The sequence below is a fragment of the Gymnoscopelus braueri genome (assembly GCF_963280865.1).
Source record: "Gymnoscopelus braueri genome assembly, contig: SCAFFOLD_55, whole genome shotgun sequence".
NCBI lineage: Eukaryota > Metazoa > Chordata > Actinopteri > Myctophiformes > Myctophidae > Gymnoscopelus > Gymnoscopelus braueri.
This window is the reverse complement of record NW_027660884.1, coordinates 170,001-185,000: the sequence shown is the minus strand read 5'-3', so window position 1 is coordinate 185,000 and position 15,000 is coordinate 170,001. Positions and strand designations below refer to the sequence as shown.

Here is a 15,000-nt window from a genome sequence, read left to right as displayed (position 1 = left end):
GACGTCTGAGAGGACAGAGGACAGCTTTACTGTTATATCACTGAGACGTCTGAGAGGACAGAGGACAGCTTTACTGTTATATCACAGAGACGTCTGAGAGGACAGAGTGTTATATCACTGAGACGTCTGAGAGGACAGAGTGTTATATCACTGAGACGTCTCAGAGGACAGAGTGTTATATCACTGAGACGTCTCAGAGGACAGAGTGTTATATCACTGAGACGTCTGAGAGGACAGAGTGTTATATCACTGAGACGTCTGAGAGGACAGAGGACAGCTTTACTGTTATATCACTGAGACGTCTGAGAGGACAGAGGACAGCTTTACTGTTATATCACAGAGACGTCTGAGAGGACAGAGGACAGCTTTACTGTTATATCACTGAGACGTCTGAGAGGACAGAGGACAGCTTTACTGTTATATCACAGAGACGTCTGAGAGGACAGGGACAGCTTTACTGTTATATCACTGAGACGTCTGAGAGGACAGAGGACAGCTTTACTGTTATACCACTGAGACGTCTGAGAGGACAGAGGACAGCTTTACTGTTATATCACAGAGACGTCTGAGAGGACAGGGACAGCTTTACTGTTATATCACTGAGACGTCTCAGAGGACAGAGGACAGCTTTACTGTTATATCACTGAGACGTCTGAGAGGACAGAGGACAGCTTTACTGTTATATCACTGAGACGTCTCAGAGGACAGAGTGTTATATCACTGAGACGTCTCAGAGGACAGAGTGTTATATCACTGAGACGTCTGAGAGGACAGAGTGTTATATCACTGAGACGTCTTAGAGGACAGAGGACAGCTTTACTGTTATATCACAGAGGAGATGTCTGAGAGGACAGGGACAGCTTTACTGTTATATCACTGAGACGTCTGAGAGGACAGAGTGTTATAACACAGAGACGTCTGAGAGGACAGAGTGTTATATCACAGAGACGTCTCAGAGGACAGAGTGTTATAACACAGAGACGTCTCAGAGGACAGAGCGTTATAACACAGAGACGTCTCAGAGGACAGAGCGTTATAACACAGAGACGTCTCAGAGGACAGAGCGTTATATCACAGAGACGTCTCAGAGGACAGAGCGTTATATCACAGAGACGTCTCAGAGGACAGAGCGTTATATCACAGAGACGTCTCAGAGGACAGAGCGTTATATCACAGAGACGTCTCAGAGGACAGAGCGTTATATCACAGAGACGTCTCAGAGGACAGAGCGTTATATCACAGAGACGTCTCAGAGGACAGAGCGTTATATCACAGAGACGTCTCAGAGGACAGAGTGTTATATCACAGAGACGTCTCAGAGGACAGAGCGTTATATCACAGAGACGTCTCAGAGGACAGAGTGTTATATCACAGAGACGTCTCAGAGGACAGAGTGTTATATCACAGAGACGTCTCAGAGGACAGGGTGTTATATCACAGAGACGTCTCAGAGGACAGGGTGTTATATCACAGAGACGTCTCAGAGGACAGGGTGTTATATCACAGAGACGTCTCAGAGGACAGAGTGTTATATCACAGAGACGTCTCAGAGGACAGAGCGTTATATCACAGAGACGTCTCAGAGGACAGAGCGTTATAACACAGAGACGTCTCAGAGGACAGAGCGTTATATCACAGAGACGTCTCAGAGGACAGAGCGTTATAACACAGAGACGTCTCAGAGGACAGAGCGTTATATCACAGAGACGTCTCAGAGGACAGAGCGTTATATCACAGAGACGTCTCAGAGGACAGAGCGTTATATCACAGAGACGTCTCAGAGGACAGAGCGTTATATCACAGAGACGTCTCAGAGGACAGAGCGTTATATCACAGAGACGTCTCAGAGGACAGAGTGTTATAACACAGAGACGTCTCAGAGGACAGAGTGTTATATCACAGAGACGTCTCAGAGGACAGAGTGTTATATCACAGAGACGTCTCAGAGGACAGAGTGTTATATCACAGAGACGTCTCAGAGGACAGAGCGTTATATCACAGAGACGTCTGAGAGGACAGAGCGTTATATCACAGAGACGTCTCAGAGGACAGAGCGTTATATCACAGAGACGTCTCAGAGGACAGAGCGTTATATCACAGAGACGTCTCAGAGGACAGAGCGTTATATCACAGAGACGTCTCAGAGGACAGAGCGTTATATCACAGAGACGTCTCAGAGGACAGAGCGTTATATCACAGAGACGTCTCAGAGGACAGAGCGTTATATCACAGAGACGTCTCAGAGGACAGAGCGTTATATCACAGAGACGTCTCAGAGGACAGAGCGTTATAACACAGAGACGTCTCAGAGGACAGAGCGTTATAACACAGAGACGTCTCAGAGGACAGAGCGTTATATCACAGAGACGTCTCAGAGGACAGAGCGTTATATCACAGAGACGTCTCAGAGGACAGAGCGTTATATCACAGAGACGTCTCAGAGGACAGAGCGTTATATCACAGAGACGTCTCAGAGGACAGAGCGTTATATCACAGAGACGTCTCAGAGGACAGAGCGTTATAACACAGAGACGTCTCAGAGGACAGAGCGTTATAACACAGAGACGTCTCAGAGGACAGAGCGTTATATCACAGAGACGTCTCAGAGGACAGAGCGTTATATCACAGAGACGTCTCAGAGGACAGAGCGTTATAACACAGAGACGTCTCAGAGGACAGAGTGTTATATCACAGAGACGTCTCAGAGGACAGAGTGTTATAACACAGAGACGTCTCAGAGGACAGAGTGTTATAACACAGAGACGTCTCAGAGGACAGAGTGTTATATCACAGAGACGTCTCAGAGGACAGAGTGTTATAACACAGAGAAGTCTCAGAGGACAGAGTGTTATATCACTGAGACGTCTCAGAGGACAGAGTGTTATAACACAGAGACGTCTCAGAGGACGACAGAGTGTTATATCACAGAGACGTCTCAGAGGACAGAGTGTTATAACACAGAGACGTCTCAGAGGACAGAGTGTTATATCACTGAGACGTCTCAGAGGACAGAGTGTTATATCACAGAGACGTCTCAGAGGACAGAGTGTTATATCACAGAGACGTCTCAGAGGACAGAGTGTTATATCACAGAGACGTCTCAGAGGACAGAGTGTTATATCACAGAGACGTCTAAGAGGACAGAGTGTTATAACACAGAGACGTCTGAGAGGACAGAGTGTTATATCACAGAGACGTCTCAGAGGACAGAGTGTTATAACACAGAGACGTCTCAGAGGACAGAGTGTTATATCACAGAGACGTCTAAGAGGACAGAGTGTTATAACACAGAGACGTCTGAGAGGACAGAGTGTTATAACACAGAGACGTCTCAGAGGACAGAGTGTTATAACACAGAGACGTCTCAGAGGACAGAGTGTTATATCACAGAGACGTCTCAGAGGACAGAGTGTTATGACACAGAGACGTCTCAGAGGACAGAGTGTTATAACACAGAGACGTCTCAGAGGACAGAGTGTTATAACACAGAGACGTCTCAGAGGACACAGTGTTATAACACAGAGACGTCTCAGAGGACAGAGTGTTATATCACAGAGACGTCTCAGAGGACAGAGACAGCTTTACTGTTATATCACAGGTTTACAGTGGTGGAAAGTAACTAAGTACAATTTTGAGGTATTTGTACTTGAGTATTTCCAATTTCCAATACTTTTACTGCTACTCCACTACATCTCTGATCCAAATATTGTATTTTTACTCCACTACAATTATTTGAAAACTAGTTACATATACATACATTAACCACTTCAGCCCTGTATATATTTCGGCCATTTGAGAATAGCAGATCTATATAGCAGAATAGAGCTTGTAGCAGGGGCGTAGCCACGGGTGGGCATAGGTAGGCCTGGGCCCACCCATTAGTTTTTTCTGCCCACCCACATTTTAAAGAAGAAGAAAACAAACAAATGTATCTACGTATTTATCTACATATATAAAATATTCAATCAATCAATCCTTGCAACTACCTTGTCCTTGTGGAGGGCGGCCATCTTGTTTCGGAGCTGCTTGTTGTGCTGAGCCTCCTTGTGGTGAGTGACTTCCTGTTGGATCAGCTCCATGATGCTATTGGTCAGATCCACACACACGCTGCTCTGCTGCTGCAGCTGATTGGTCAGGCCGCCAAGCTCCGCCCCCTGTGACGCACTTTCCTACAGCGATGGACGTGACAAGACAAAACCATTAGAAACCATCGTTCATTCATTCAGTCATCTGGACAAAACCATGAGAAACCATCATTCATTCAGTCATCTGGACAAAACCATGAGAAACCATCATTCATTCATTCAGTCATCTGGACAAAACCATTAGAAACCATCGTTCATTCATTCAGTCATCTGGACAAAACCATGAGAAACCATCATTCATTCATTCAGTCATCTGGACAAAACCATGAGAAACCATCATTCATTCAGTCATCTGGACAAAACCATGAGAAACCATCATTCATTCAGTCATCTGGACAAAACCATGAGAAACCATCATTCATTCATTCAGTCATCTGGACAAAACCATGAGAAACCATCATTCATTCAGTCATCTGGACAAAACCATGAGAAACCATCATTCATTCAGTCATCTGGACAAAACCATTAGAAACCATCATTCATTCATTCAGTCATCTGGACAAAACCATGAGAAACCATCATTCATTCAGTCATCTGGACAAAACACATGCAGTTTATCACTCTGCCCACAGATTTATAACAGCATCACTGCATTATATGAATTATTTTAAGCCTGGAACAAAGCCATCCAGGCTCCTGGTGAATCATGACCATAAAACATTGATTCTGTGTCAAAGAAAATATTTGAAAACTGCAAAAATAGTATTTATTAAATATAGTATAATATGATTAAATATTTGTTGACACAGAATCAAATGTTGTAAGGTCATTGTATTTTTGAACACAAATCTTCTCTTCTGGGGGTCCCCGGCACAAAACATGTTCAGATGGGGGGGGGGGGGGAGGTGTCCACGGCCACATACACCTTTTGGGGGTCCTCGACATGAAAACAGTTTGAGAACTACTGATTTAGAGGCATTTTGTAGAATGTGCATCTTAATGGTTTAAATAAAGGTTGGAATGAAATGAAAGGTTATTAGTAGGAGAGGCTGCAGTACCACATTGAGCCGGCGGAGGGCGCCCTCTGTCTCCTGCAGGGCGCGGGCGTAGGTGCTGTAGTTGGCCTGCAGGGCGTCCTGTTGGCCCTGGCTGTGATCTATCAGCCGCCTGGAGGTGGCGCCGTGGAGCTGGGCTCTCCTCAGCTGCGCGGTGAGAAGCTCGTTCCTCTCCTGCTCTTTGATCACCGATTTGTTGAAGCCTTCGATCTCCCAGTCCAACAGCACCACCTGGTGGTGGGCAACGCTGGAGGAAAGAAACATTAGAAATATTATAATTAACCCTTTAAAACGGGAACGAATTTTAAGTTTTCCTCACTGTTGGGCCTCCTACATGGAGGTGAAGGTTTCCTCACCGTAGGGCTTCCTAACTGTAAAGTTTCCTCACCGTAGGGCTTCCTAACTGTAAGGTTTCCTCACCGTAGGGATTCCTAACTGTAAGGTTGCCTCACCTTAGGGCCTCCTGCATGAAGGTGAAGGTTTCCTCACCGTAGGGCTTCCTATCTAAGGTTTCTTCACCGTAGGGCTTCATAACTGTAAGGTTTCCTCACCATAGGGCTTCCTAACTGTAAGGTTTCCTCACCATAGGGCTTCCTAACTGTAAGGTTTCCTCACCGTAGGGCCTCCTGCATGGAGGTGAAGGTTGTATCTTGTTGTTTCATGTCCATCAGGCTGCTGTTCCACTGCTGCAGCAGCTGTTTACGTTCCATCTGGAGAGAATCCACCTCCATCTGAGCCTGTTAACATTAATATGTACAATACTGTTTATTAATATTATATATGTTTACGTTCCATCTGATCCACCTCCCTCTGAGCCTGTTTGACATATAAGATGTTCATTAATATTATATATGTTTACGTTGAAGCTACTTTTATCCATGATCCATAAAGCAAGCAGAGTGACCGACAAGTCTGCTACATTAATAGATCATATTCTAACAAATTAATAAATAAAGTGCTCCAGGGCGTCTCCATTTCAGACCATTTTCACATTTTCTCTGCTTGACGAGGAAAATAAACAGTGTGACGACACAATTGGAAATATAATGAAATAAATATGGTAATATTAAAAAATCGACTTGAAGACATATCCTGGAATAATGTGTACACACAACCTGATGTGAATGGTGCATATCAAGCCTTTATCCAATCTTTTAATGCTGTTTTCAACAAAAGTTTTCCACTAACTACTGTGTGTGATGTCATAGTGTCGTAGTGTGATGTCACAGTGTGATGTCATAGTGTCATAGTGTGATGTCACAGTGTGATGTCATACCTCAGTCAGAGCCTCTGTAGCAGCATGTGTTTCTTCTTCTTGTGTTCTGAGTTGATCTTCATAAACATCAATCTGCTCTGTCAGTCTGTCCAGATCTCTGGTCACACGCTCTACATACACATCCTGATGAACACACACACATTTACTACACACTCTGTCTGTCTGTCTGTCTGTCTGTCTGTCTGTCTGTCTGTCTGTCTGTCTGTCTGTCTGTCTGTCTGTCTGTCTGTCTGTCTGTCTGTCTGTCTGTCATGAATACACACTGATAAGAACCGGCACCAAATGAACCCACCCATAAGATGCAATGTAAAAGTGGTCACTGTGGTGTTAAAATGCATCCCATCCCTCTACCTGTCTGTGTATAAACCTACCTGTCTGTGTATAGACCTACCTGTCTGTGTATAGACCTGTCTGTCTGTGTTTAGACCTACCTGTCTGTGTATAGACCTACCTGTCTGTGTTTAGACCTACCTGTCTGTGTTTAGACCTACCTGTCTGTCTGTGTATAGACCTACCTGTCTGTGTTTAGACCTACCTGTCTGTGTATAGACCTGTCTGTCTGTGTTTAGACCTACCTGTCTGTGTATAGACCTACCTGTCTGTGTTTAGACCTACCTGTCTGTCTGTGTATAGACCTACCTGTCTGTGTTTAGACCTACCTGTCTGTGTTTAGACCTACCTGTCTGTCTGTGTATAGACCTACCTGTCTGTGTTTAGACCTACCTGTCTGTCTGTGTATAGACCTACCTGTCTGTGTTTAGACCTACCTGTCTGTGTTTAGACCTACCTGTCTGTCTGTGTATAGACCTACCTGTCTGTCTGTGTATAGACCTACCTGTCTGTCTGTGTATAGACCTACCTGTCTGTGTTTAGACCTACCTGTCTGTCTGTGTATAGACCTACCTGTCTGTGTTTAGACCTACCTGTCTGTGTATAGACCTACCTGTCTGTCTGTGTATAGACCTACCTGTCTGTGTTTAGACCTACCTGTCTGTCTGTGTATAGACCTACCTGTCTGTGTTTAGACCTACCTGTCTGTGTATAGACCTACCTGTCTGTGTATAGACCTACCTGTCTGTGTATAGACCTACCTGTCTGTGTATAGACCTACCTGTCTGTCTGTGTATAGACCTACCTACCTGTCTGTGTTTAGACCTACCTGTCTGTCTGTGTATAGACCTACCTGTCTGTGTTTAGACCTACCTGTCTGTCTGTGTATAGACCTACCTGTCTGTGTTTAGACCTACCTGTCTGTGTATAGACCTACCTGTCTGTCTGTGTATAGACCTACCTGTCTGTGTTTAGACCTACCTGTCTGTGTATAGACCTACCTGTCTGTCTGTGTATAGACCTACCTGTCTGTCTGTGTTTAGACCTACCTGTCTGTGTATAGACCTACCTGTCTGTCTGTGTTTAGACCTACCTGTCTGTGTTTAGACCTACCTGTCTGTGTATAGACCTACCTGTCTGTGTTTAGACCTACCTGTCTGTGTATAGACCTACCTGTCTGTGTATAGACCTACCTGTCTGTCTGTGTATAGACCTACCTGTCTGTCTGTGTATAGACCTACCTGTCTGTGTTTAGACCTACCTGTCTGTGTATAGACCTACCTGTCTGTCTGTGTATAGACCTACCTGTCTGTGTTTAGACCTACCTGTCTGTCTGTGTATAGACCTACCTGTCTGTGTATAGACCTACCTGTCTGTCTGTGTATAGACCTACCTGTCTGTGTATAGACCTACCTGTCTGTGTATAGACCTACCTGTCTGTCTGTGTATAGACCTACCTGTCTGTGTTTAGACCTACCTGTCTGTGTATAGACCTACCTGTCTGTCTGTGTATAGACCTACCTGTCTGTCTGTGTTTAGACCTACCTGTCTGTGTATAGACCTACCTGTCTGTCTGTGTTTAGACCTACCTGTCTGTGTTTAGACCTACCTGTCTGTGTATAGACCTACCTGTCTGTGTTTAGACCTACCTGTCTGTGTATAGACCTACCTGTCTGTGTATAGACCTACCTGTCTGTCTGTGTATAGACCTACCTGTCTGTGTTTAGACCTACCTGTCTGTCTGTGTATAGACCTACCTGTCTGTGTATAGACCTACCTGTCTGTGTATAGACCTACCTGTCTGTGTATAGACCTACCTGTCTGTCTGTGTATAGACCTACCTGTCTGTCTGTGTATAGACCTACCTGTCTGTGTATAGACCTACCTGTCTGTGTATAGACCTACCTGTCTGTGTATAGACCTACCTGTCTGTGTATAGACCTACCTGTCTGTGTATAGACCTACCTGTCTGTCTGTGTATAGACCTACCTGTCTGTCTGTGTATAGACCTACCTGTCTGTCTGTGTATAGACCTACCTGTCTGTCTGTGTATAGACCTACCTGTCTGTCTGTGTATAGACCTACCTGTCTGTGTATAGACCTGTCTGTCTGTGTTTAGACCTACCTGTCTGTGTATAGACCTACCTGTCTGTCTGTGTTTAGACCTACCTGTCTGTGTATAGACCTACCTGTCTGTGTATAGACCTACCTGTCTGTGTATAGACCTACCTGTCTGTGTATAGACCTACCTGTCTGTGTATAGACCTACCTGTCTGTGTATAGACCTACCTGTCTGTGTTTAGACCTACCTGTCTGTGTTTAGACCTACCTGTCTGTGTATAGACCTACCTGTCTGTGTATAGACCTACCTGTCTGTGTATAGACCTACCTGTCTGTCTGTGTATAGACCCACCTGTCTGTGTATAGACCTACCTGTCTGTGTATAGACCTACCTGTCTGTCTGTGTATAGACCTACCTGTCTGTGTTTAGACCTACCTGTCTGTGTATAGACCTACCTGTCTGTCTGTGTATAGACCTACCTGTCTGTCTGTGTTTAGACCTACCTGTCTGTGTATAGACCTACCTGTCTGTCTGTGTTTAGACCTACCTGTCTGTGTTTAGACCTACCTGTCTGTGTATAGACCTACCTGTCTGTGTTTAGACCTACCTGTCTGTGTATAGACCTACCTGTCTGTGTATAGACCTACCTGTCTGTCTGTGTATAGACCTACCTGTCTGTCTGTGTATAGACCTACCTGTCTGTGTTTAGACCTACCTGTCTGTGTATAGACCTACCTGTCTGTCTGTGTATAGACCTACCTGTCTGTGTTTAGACCTACCTGTCTGTCTGTGTATAGACCTACCTGTCTGTGTATAGACCTACCTGTCTGTCTGTGTATAGACCTACCTGTCTGTGTATAGACCTACCTGTCTGTGTATAGACCTACCTGTCTGTCTGTGTATAGACCTACCTGTCTGTGTTTAGACCTACCTGTCTGTGTATAGACCTACCTGTCTGTCTGTGTATAGACCTACCTGTCTGTCTGTGTTTAGACCTACCTGTCTGTGTATAGACCTACCTGTCTGTCTGTGTTTAGACCTACCTGTCTGTGTTTAGACCTACCTGTCTGTGTATAGACCTACCTGTCTGTGTATAGACCTACCTGTCTGTGTATAGACCTACCTGTCTGTGTATAGACCTACCTGTCTGTCTGTGTATAGACCTACCTGTCTGTGTATAGACCTACCTGTCTGTGTATAGACCTACCTGTCTGTGTATAGACCTACCTGTCTGTGTATAGACCTACCTGTCTGTCTGTGTATAGACCTACCTGTCTGTCTGTGTATAGACCTACCTGTCTGTCTGTGTATAGACCTACCTGTCTGTGTATAGACCTGTCTGTCTGTGTTTAGACCTACCTGTCTGTGTATAGACCTACCTGTCTGTCTGTGTATAGACCTACCTGTCTGTGTATAGACCTGTCTGTCTGTGTTTAGACCTACCTGTCTGTGTATAGACCTACCTGTCTGTCTGTGTTTAGACCTACCTGTCTGTGTATAGACCTACCTGTCTGTGTATAGACCTACCTGTCTGTCTGTGTATAGACCCACCTGTCTGTGTATAGACCTACCTGTCTGTCTGTGTATAGACCTACCTGTCTGTGTATAGACCTACCTGTCTGTGTATAGACCTACCTGTCTGTGTTTAGACCTACCTGTCTGTGTTTAGACCTACCTGTCTGTGTATAGACCTACCTGTCTGTGTATAAACCTACCTGTCTGTCTGTGTATAGACCTACCTAACTGTGTATAGACCTACCTGTCTGTCTGTGTATAGACCTACCTGTCTGTGTATAGACCTACCTGTCTGTGTATAGACCTACCTGTCTGTCTGTGTATAGACCTACCTGTCTGTCTGTGTATAGACCTACCTGTCTGTCTGTGTTTAGACCTACCTGTCTGTGTATAGACCTACCTGTCTGTCTGTGTTTAGACCTACCTGTCTGTGTTTAGACCTACCTGTCTGTGTATAGACCTACCTGTCTGTGTATAGACCTACCTGTCTGTGTATAGACCTACCTGTCTGTGTATAGACCTACCTGTCTGTCTGTGTATAGACCTACCTGTCTGTCTGTGTATAGACCTACCTGTCTGTGTATAGACCTACCTGTCTGTGTATAGACCTACCTGTCTGTGTATAGACCTACCTGTCTGTCTGTGTATAGACCTACCTGTCTGTCTGTGTATAGACCTACCTGTCTGTCTGTGTATAGACCTACCTGTCTGTCTGTGTATAGACCTACCTGTCTGTGTATAGACCTGTCTGTCTGTGTTTAGACCTACCTGTCTGTGTATAGACCTACCTGTCTGTCTGTGTATAGACCTACCTGTCTGTGTATAGACCTGTCTGTCTGTGTTTAGACCTACCTGTCTGTGTATAGACCTACCTGTCTGTCTGTGTTTAGACCTACCTGTCTGTGTATAGACCTACCTGTCTGTGTATAGACCTACCTGTCTGTGTATAGACCTACCTGTCTGTGTATAGACCTACCTGTCTGTGTATAGACCTACCTGTCTGTCTGTGTATAGACCCACCTGTCTGTGTATAGACCTACCTGTCTGTCTGTGTATAGACCTACCTGTCTGTGTATAGACCTACCTGTCTGTGTATAGACCTACCTGTCTGTGTTTAGACCTACCTGTCTGTGTATAGACCTACCTGTCTGTGTTTAGACCTACCTGTCTGTGTATAGACCTACCTGTCTGTGTATAAACCTACCTGTCTGTCTGTGTATAGACCTACCTGTCTGTGTATAGACCTACCTGTCTGTGTATAGACCTACCTGTCTGTCTGTGTATAGACCTACCTGTCTGTGTTTGTGTCCTGCAGCCTGGCTCTTGTCCTGCTGGGCTTTACGCGTGGCGTTCCGCATGGCGCTGACATCTGATTGGACGTCAGCGTTGACCTGCTGCATGTAGAGCAGCCGACGAATCAGGTTGTCCATCTCGGCCCGCAGCTGTGACACTGTGGAGAAAGGACCAATCAGTGCTCTTCATTTAAAGGACACCACGGACAACAACAGGAGGCATAAACAGTGATGTAAGTATAGTGGTGATGTGTTGGACTGGTGGTACACATTCTAATGACGTCACTTCACACTGTAATAATGACTGATTCATTTGACTTATAGGTTTATGAGAGCATACATCAGGGTGATGTAACCATAGATATATATAAAGGCTAGATGGCTCAAGGGGACGGAGCAAGCGTAGCTCAACCGCGGCCATCTTGAAACAGTCATTCATAACATTATGTCTATGGTGCATATACTTTGAAATAACCATAGCGTGCTCAATTTTCATCCGATTTTCAAACGGTTTGGTGTGTTGTAAACACCAAATATGTAGTTATGATACTGCATACTTATAATTATAATCATGTTTTTTTATTTTTTATTTTATTTTATAATTTTATAATTTTATTACATATTTGGTGTTTAGAAAACACCAAACCGTTTGAAAATCGGATGAAAATTGAGCACGCTATGGTTATTTTAAAGTATATGCACCATAGACATAATGTTATGAATGACTGTTTCAAGATGGCCGCCATGTGGCAACGTCGTACTCCATTGGCCAGCAGCGCGGGTGAGTCATCTAGCCTTTATATATATCTATGGATGTAACTCTGATGATGTAGAGCAGTGGTTTTCAACCAGTGGTCCGGGGACCACCAGTGGTCCTTGAGGGAGTACCAGGGGGTCCCCAGCTAAATGAGTTAACGGAGCGTCACAATCATTTTTAACCACTTAGCTTTGGGCTGTTCAAAAATAGCAGATCTACAAGCTCATAGCGCGGCACCGAGTGCCGCGCTATGAGCTTGTAGATCTGCTATTTTTGAAAAACCTTGAAAAAGCGTGCATATCTTTGAATATTTATATTTTTTTAAAGCAAAGATTAACTCATATCTTTGCTTCTGGGGGGTCCCTGGCACAAAACACTTTCAAATGGGGGTCCGCGGGCAACTGTATATCAATTTAGGGGTCCTTGGCATGAAAAAGGTTGAAAACCACTGATGTAGAGGACCACTATATTTACACACTCACTCCAGAGGGACACATTGTATATTACTGTCAGGCAGTCCTCTTATCTCCGTATTTTAACTTTGTTTCGTAAATGAATGCCATACTTCGTCATTCTAGTGTGTCACACTCTTGTGTGACACAGGAATGACGATATAGCAGATCTACAAGCTCAAAACGCATCGCAGTGAGCCTTTGAGCCTGTAGATCTGCTATTTTTGCTAGTTTTTAATTGAAATCCTGAAAAGTAACATTTTTATATAATTTCAAATGCATTTAGTTATACTTATGTTAACTTTTTTAACTTAAATACAAATACATTGAACATAAAAAAAAGTCATTAAGCTACTAATATAGAGTGAAGTAATTAAAGCGGGTCATGTTTGCATGTTTAGAATCATAACAGCTGAAATCAATAATATATCATTATTCTGATATTAACCTGTGGGCCGCATTAAGTGAAGGTGGGGGCCGCATGTGGACCCCGGGCCGCCAGTTGCCCATGTATGGCATAAATAGTAGGAAACATGTTTAAATAGTAAATGACATTGTTTTACCTTGCAGACGCCACCTCTGTAATTGAGTTGATGAATCTAAACGTTCTCTTAGGAAATGTTCAGAACATCTTACAGCTAACTTTAATCAGGATTTAGCAGGTCGTACAACGGACCATTATATGCATCCAGCCAGGGTCATTCCTATGTTAATACAAACAGGGTCATTCCTATGTTAATTCAAACCTCACAGAAACACTGTTTGCTTCACCGGCGCGTTTCACCGTTTTAGCGCTCCTTCAGCAGACGCTGCTTCTAAATTTCGACACTTTTGTAAGCTTTGTTTCGAGGTGTTTGAGGGTTGTTTTTGATCGATATGTGAGATATTGGTTCAATCGTGAATTGTACTTCCATGTACTTTTACCATGTCTTTCTAAATAAAGTATTGAATCAGTCAGATAGTAAAACACATCTGTGCATGAGCTCCTGCTCAAAAGACTGGCCGTACGCCGTGTGGCAGAAACAATTTGATCCAATACGTTTTGTCTCTCCCTCGACAAATGCTCTGAATTACAATAAAGAAATTCTAATAGGGACGTCGACATTGGCTTTTTTGACGATATTATCGGACGTCTCTAAATAAAAACTAAAACTATAGCTTTCCACAAAATCAAAGCTAAAGTAAACTATAGCAATCCCTCCTTAAAGGAGTATTTATTCATTCCTGAGCCAATCATTTGATGACCGGGTCATGGGTCAATAGGAGACTCATTAGGAGACTCATTAGGAGACTCTATATGAGTCATCAAATGATTGTCTCATGAATGCCACAAAAACAGAACAAATCTCCATGAATTCAAGGCTTCATGGGGTGGAACTGACAGAAAATAAGACATTTTTGGGGTGAACTACTATTGAAAATGGAATCAAAACTAATGATAACGTCTTGTAATGTTTTAAAGGTTGCTAGGTGGTCGTACCGTGGCTCCTCTCCTTGGCCGCCTGGGAGGCAGTTTGGTCAAACGCCTTCCTGGCGTCTAGCAGCTGGTCCTGGGTCTGCCTGCGGTGCCGTGCAGCCAGCGCCGCCGCCTCGTGCTGCCGCTCCACGCTGACCTGGGATCTGTTCAGCTGCTCCTGAACGCCGTACAGACGCTCACCCAGCTGCTCCCTGTGGAGCGCCTCCGCTTTGTCCACGGCCATCTACACACAGCAGAGGAACCATATAATACATACAATGTGGCCACCTGCCGCCCCCACCTTCACTTAATGCGGCCCACAGGTTAAAATATTATTATTATTATACTAGACTATATTAATATTATTATCATTATTATATAAGTGTCAGAAGATCCCACCTTCTCCTTCAGCTCCTCCTCCAGTCTGTCCAGCTGCTGGCTGAGATGTTTCTTTAAGGCTGTCTGGTACCTGCTGACCAGAGGCTGGAGATGGAAATACATGTTGTTGTCATAAAGACAAGTAATGATAACAAAGGAGAAAACACATCCTCTCAGTGAAGTGCATTTTACACACTATGTCTGAGCCTTCATCAACATGAACATACATGATGGAAGACACGCTACTGACAGACAGACAGACAGACAGACAGACAGACAGACAGACAGACAGACAGACAGACAGACAGACAGACAGACAGACAGACAGACAGACAGACAGAC

At 44.2% G+C, this 15,000-nt stretch overlaps 1 protein-coding gene across 1 annotated transcript in view; it reads right to left on the bottom strand.

The window, feature by feature from the left end:
* LOC308081091 (coiled-coil domain-containing protein 40-like) overlaps positions 1-15,000 on the bottom strand; it is a gene marked incomplete at both ends in the record, with an annotated part of 27,627 nt that overhangs the window by 11,884 nt on the left and 743 nt on the right. Inside the window, 9 exons of the mRNA XM_080457488.1 lie at positions 251-302; positions 427-521; positions 3,987-4,169; positions 5,144-5,387; positions 5,756-5,877; positions 6,417-6,539; positions 11,616-11,773; positions 14,305-14,524; positions 14,680-14,763. Coding sequence (XP_080313614.1) covers positions 251-302; positions 427-521; positions 3,987-4,169; positions 5,144-5,387; positions 5,756-5,877; positions 6,417-6,539; positions 11,616-11,773; positions 14,305-14,524; positions 14,680-14,763 — 1,281 coding nt within the window. The remainder of the gene's footprint in view (positions 1-250; positions 303-426; positions 522-3,986; positions 4,170-5,143; positions 5,388-5,755; positions 5,878-6,416; positions 6,540-11,615; positions 11,774-14,304; positions 14,525-14,679; positions 14,764-15,000) is intronic.